Raw genomic sequence first — 5,744 nt, forward strand, 5'->3', positions numbered from 1 at the left:
CCATTGTTTCACAGTCAGGTATAGTAATATAGTATATGTAGAGATTTAAAATCCATTATTTACTGTGATACTGTCAAGGAAGTAGAAAGTAATATATTTATATCTTCTTTGTCTTGATCTATTTTTAATAGAATGCGGAGCTATTCTAGGAAGCTGTGATCCTTGTCTTCAGACTGTTGGCTTATGATGTGGTAGAAATGGTTTAACATCTGGAATACTTAACAGGAAAAACTCGGTTTAATAAAGGGTTAAATGAAAGCACCTAACAGACTGCTCTAAAAACTATGAGCAGGTTCCAGTTTGTATTGGGTATTATGGGAACTGTTCCCACTTTACTGCAAGGTGAGTTGATGAATTTCTTGGGGAAAACCAGTAGCTGTTAATTTCTATCGAGCTTTTAAACAATGACGTGTTCTATCTTCATCCTCTATTGAGGTAAACAAATTACCATTAAAGTATTTTTAAAATACTGTATTTCATCTTGCAGGTGGATACAGGCACACAGATGGCAGATAACAGGTATGTTGGACTGTTTTCTTTTAAATCAGGGTAGTTAGAGCTGGTCTTCTGTGTGAGTGTTATTTTTTTACCTGTGAATGGATAAGAATACAATGGCAATATTTTCTCTAAGTAGTCTGTATTTCCTTATAGCAAGGACAAAACACTCTTTGGTACAGGAGAAGCTGAGAATGTAGTGTATTGGGTACAGAATTACTCTGTTCTTAGATTAATTTAATTTGTGTTGTCTTGATTCAGTTTCCAGTGTTCATATTGAAATGCTCTAAAGACTTCAAGAGAACACTGCTCCTCAGTGTTTCTCTGATCTGTACAGATTAAGCATAATGAAAACTGTTTTATTTTATAGTTTTTATAGCATTTTTGGAATAAATAACAGTGTTAAACTGGTGTAAATAGATATGTGATGTGGTCTTTCAAGGCTTGCAGTGCACCAGGGTAGGCTGGATAAGCTAGTCTATCCAGTAACTAATAATACCCATTTGCATATGTGATATCTTTTCTCCTTTTGTATCTGAGTTCGGGTTAACTCCAGCAATACCCTGTCTGTGTTTTGTGACCTGCACACTGGCAGGGAACACAAGGAACCTTTGCTGGCTGTTGACTCATTCTTGGCCCTCTCCTCCAGCACAGGAAGTGTGATGAAAGACATTGCGGCAGGGAGATGGAGAGGGCAGGGACATCTCTTTTAAGAGTAGAAGCAAATCTTTTTACTATTAATCAAAACAACTTGATACAGAAATTTGAAACAAAGAGCTTTGATCTTGTGTTTATCTTCTTTTCTTACCTATATCCTTTCTCATGTTTTTCTTCATCACTTACACTAAAAGGCTGTCTTGTATTTTCAGTTGTGAGTAATAATATTTTCCTGTCCAGAGTGACCCAGTACAGGTGAAAGGCCAGCTATTCACTTAATGAGATTAATTTATCTGTGAGTGTGTTTTTGTTTGGGGATTTTCTGGTTTGGTTTGTGTGTTTTGTTTGGTATTTTTTCCTTTGCCTTTCCTTTGCATCCTGTTCATCTTAAGAGAACTAGTTTCATATCCAAACTTTTAAGTTTGAGAAGCTTGAAGACATAAATACATTGCATACTTGTTCATGAAACTTGTCCTGTAGTAAACACTGAAAATTCAGAATACTCCTGTTCTTAAGTGTTAACATTTTTATAAAGTGGTACATTTTTAATATGTTACACTTTTATTTCTTTTAGTAAAACAGAAGATGCTTCTTCAGATCCTGTGGAGGCTGCTAAAAATGCAGGCGACAAGAAAGGTAAGAAATACCTTTAGTATTTCTAAGTAGTAGGTAACATTACAAAGGTGGAGAAAATCTATTGCCTTGTGCATTGAAGCTTCTTGATCTGTGGTTCCAAACCCTTTACAGTTAAAACTACAGCTGCGTGCACTGTTGAAAGCAAAGCAATGGTTTCTAGGCTAACTGTTCACTTTTTGATGTTTTCCATGTTTATTGCAGCAAAGAACAAAATAAAGGCTGGAATTTTGTAACACTGAAAATATTTTTGTGGATGTTGTGACTAGGATGCTCCAGTACTGCATGAAATAACACACTGGACACTTGCAGTAAGGCCTGTGTACAGTAGCTGTTAACAACATGTAATCTTTATCGGTGTAATTATTAAAATGAGCAGTGCTGTATGTATGCTAGTTCTTTACTATGTATTTTATAGGAAAATGCCTCTTAATATATCCTCTTGAGGCTTTTATTCTTCATTTGGAAGGTCTACAGATAACTGCTGAATAGTGCTTTTCAAATTAATACTTCTGCATGCAGAAAAGTTGTGGTTCCATTGTTATTCACTTGAATGCTCAAATTTCTAAGTTACAGTGAAATGTTTCGCATATGTTGTCACTGAATGCTCTTTAGGTCTCACTTCTTTATTCTTTGAAGAAAGCCTTTGTGACTGGCAATTGTAAATCACATATAAACTGGTAAACACCATGGAATAATTCTTATCGTCAAGCGGAATCAAGAAAAAACAACCAAAAAACCACCCCAAACAAACAACAAAACCAAAAACCAACACACAAACCCATCTATATAAAAGCTTCATTAAGTTAGCATGTGCTATGCAATTAATTGATTTTTTTTTAATGTCTGAAAAGAAGGACAGTGAGAATGAATGGAAAGATTTGAAAAGCAAATGTCTTCCCTCTATGACCACCTGTGCTCTTGCTTATTAGTGAGGATTTTTACCTCCTAACCAGAAGTGTTTTAATTCTGAAGTCCTGTAAAAATGGTCTTTTCTGAACTGTTGTCATGACTGAGGGGTCTTACAGATTGTAAAAGTATCTTGATGTAAGAAATCAGTTGTCAAGGAAATGGTCATAGCATTAGGCTGCTTTGTTGTACAGTACATGAAGTTTTGTCACTTTTTTTCAGGTATCAAGACTAACAGCAAAATGCTTTTACAAATGTCTTGGAAGTATAATTGAGTGGTTTTCCCCTTGCAAATTTGCATGTGGCTTATGAGCTACAGGTCGTATAGAGGGAGGATAGAGAAACTCCTGTTTTGTGCTTCCTTATGTAAAAGGGAAGACAAGAAATTTACTTTAATTATCAACATACTACTTGCTTCTAAAAGCAAAGATGTGATATATTTGCAAAGAGAAAGGTGTGTTTTCTGTCATTATCCAGTTTTATCTTTCTGAAATCTAATCCTGATAATTTTGCTTGAGTTAACTATAGTGTTTCTGTTTGAGATCTGGAAAATAGTGAGTGTTGTTACTGTGCCTGTGCTGTAAGACATGCAGCGTGACACAAGTGCTGTAAACGTACTCAGATTTGTTTTAAAAGTGGGTTTCTGTCTTCACAGAAAAGCTAGCAGACCAAGTGATGCAGAATCCACAGGTCCTGGCAGCTCTACAGGAACGTCTTGACAACACAGTGCTTACTCCTTCAAGTTACATTGAAACGTAAGTACAGGGCATAATAAAATTCTTGACAGACTGAAAGCATTATAGAATGTTATTCCTGTGTAATTAAGGTAGGAAATGAGAACAAATGATTCAGTAAGAAAAACGATCAACTTAAACCATGATTCATAGTGGCCTCCTCCTGGAAGGAAGAGTCAAGTTAGTTTACTTACACAGAATTACAAACAAAATTTTGTCTAGTTCAGTCTTTTCCTTGGCTATTATTATTTTGGTTAGAAATAACTCCCTTGCCCCCCTTTGTTTCCTTCTGTGACCCTTATTTTGTCAGGGCGTGCGCTGCGTTGATTGATGATTTCTGTAAGAGCACTGTCCAGGATGTAGTGTGAAGTTCAGGACTTGCAAATCTTTAGTTTACATTAACTGTAGAGTAGACTTAGACTTCAGAATTTTGCCTTTAGTAGATATTTGTGCTTTTATTTCTTGACTGGGAATAGCTGGTAGACACCTCTTTAAAAAAAAATAATAAAATTATAAATGCCATAAAAAAATTCCTTTATCTGACTGTATCTAAATGCTTAATAATTTACAGATAGGCAGTGTGTACTTTTCTGAGTATGACCCATGAATCAAAACTTTCACCTGTAGAATGCCCAGTTTTTATTTTTCATAGGTGGATCAGCACAACTCTGGTCTCAAAGTTTAGGTGTAAACAAAGGTATTAATTTCAGATCTCTGAACTACATGGGGAGGGTGATGGCCCCAGGGAATGGAACAGAAGAGAACAGCTTTGAGAATAACTTGGGTAGGAGAGGATTCTTTCAGTTCTTTGAAAGAGGTTTTGGAGAAGTATATTTGGTGTAAGCCTTTTATTTAAAAATCGTAGTTAGTTATAAGCAGCCTGTTTCACAGTGATATGTTAACTAATGCTCAGGCAACTAACTTCTAACCTTAAAACAATTGTTTGGTTTTTAGTTTACCAAAAGCCGTGAAAAGAAGAATTGATGCCTTGAAACAGCTCCAGGTGAAATGTGCCCATATAGAAGCTAAATTCTATGAAGAAGTACATGATTTAGAGAGAAAATATGCAGCACTCTATCAGCCCCTTTTTGATAAGGTGGGAAGACTTTGTATATAATCTTTGTCTCCTTCTAGCTCAGCCAGTTCTTTTTGCATATATGTAATTCTACATCTACAATTCCATTCTTGATTTTTCTAACACAGAGAAGAGAGTTTATTAATGGGGAAGCTGAACCCACAGATGCAGAGTCAGAATGGCACAGTGAAAACGAGGAAGAAGAAAAACTAGCTGTGAGTACAAGTTGGGTAGCAAACTACACATATATCAGATTGTCAGAATTAATTCCTGTACAGTGTTTTCCATTGAAAGACTCAGCTTTTGGAAATAAAGGTTTTATCAGTAATGTGCTGTTGTGATGAAGACATTGTTATGCCCAGTGAAAGCTTCTAAACGTTTAGTTTAGCCTTTTTTCAAGTTTGTAACTTGAGTGAATTGAAAAGTTGCCCTCGTTTGCACTGTTCGTAACCTGTTAACAGTATCTTTCTGGTAATGGGTTCCATTCCAGTGCTACATGATACCCCAAGATAACAGAAGGCTGGCTGTTTGTCTGCCTGTCCCCTTTATTTTGGGGGACATAATTAGCTTTCATTACCACAAATATGGATTAGACATATGTCACCTAGTCATAAAATGGAATTGACCTAATAAAATGTGTGCTGGCTGGTGGATTTGCATATAGAGTAGGAGCTAGCTAGATTTAGGAGGGATAATTTAATCTGTAGGCTGCCTTTTACTCTCCTATCATAATTTTTGGAGAGGTATACTCATGGCTTGCTGCTTTTTCTCAGAGAAGTGACCTAGTTAACCATGCTGTGTTTGCCATTCTGTTGGGTTTTCTTTGCATCTTTTCCTTGGCCCATTTTCCTTCCGTTTCCTTTGGATGCTGTTCTGTACACAAAGCGAATTGTTCTCTTTGTTTTTACTGATCTCACCAGATTTTGCATGACACAGTACTCTGTGTGCATAAGCAAAAAGGTTTATTAGGCTTTGTGCAAACAGAGCGTTACAATTGCGTGTTCCATGCAATTGTAAGATCAGAAACATGTCTAGATGGCAAGTAAAGTGCTGCTTCATATTCTTGGCTAGTCATAATCCAAGTAGCTGCTGTTCAGAAGATCTTATATTTGCTGCTATCTAGTGGTGTAAAGCTAAAGGTGCAATACAGCTAATTCAGATTGTGAATTTCCTGTGTTTTGGGGATAGAGAAGTGATTTAGTCATTCTGTTTTATAACATTTGACACCAGTTACGTGTAGG

At 36.2% G+C, this 5,744-nt stretch overlaps 1 protein-coding gene and 1 non-coding gene across 2 annotated transcripts in view; both read left to right on the forward strand.

The window, feature by feature from the left end:
- The first annotated feature begins 493 nt into the window (after nt 1-493).
- NAP1L4 (nucleosome assembly protein 1 like 4) overlaps nt 494-5,744 on the forward strand; it is a 24,450-nt gene continuing 19,199 nt past the window's right edge. The window contains exons 1-5 of the mRNA XM_010174974.2: nt 494-519; nt 1,727-1,788; nt 3,350-3,449; nt 4,383-4,524; nt 4,632-4,718. Coding sequence (XP_010173276.1) covers nt 506-519; nt 1,727-1,788; nt 3,350-3,449; nt 4,383-4,524; nt 4,632-4,718 — 405 coding nt within the window. The 5' untranslated portion in view covers nt 494-505. The remainder of the gene's footprint in view (nt 520-1,726; nt 1,789-3,349; nt 3,450-4,382; nt 4,525-4,631; nt 4,719-5,744) is intronic.
- Nucleotides 4,939-5,066, forward strand: LOC114818888 (small nucleolar RNA SNORA54). The gene has a single exon (XR_003766302.1). It is a non-coding gene; the product is annotated as a small nucleolar RNA SNORA54 (small nucleolar RNA).

This window comes from Antrostomus carolinensis, unplaced genomic scaffold, assembly GCF_000700745.2.
Source record: "Antrostomus carolinensis isolate BGI_N321 unplaced genomic scaffold, ASM70074v2 scaffold23039, whole genome shotgun sequence".
Classification (NCBI taxonomy): domain Eukaryota; kingdom Metazoa; phylum Chordata; class Aves; order Caprimulgiformes; family Caprimulgidae; genus Antrostomus; species Antrostomus carolinensis.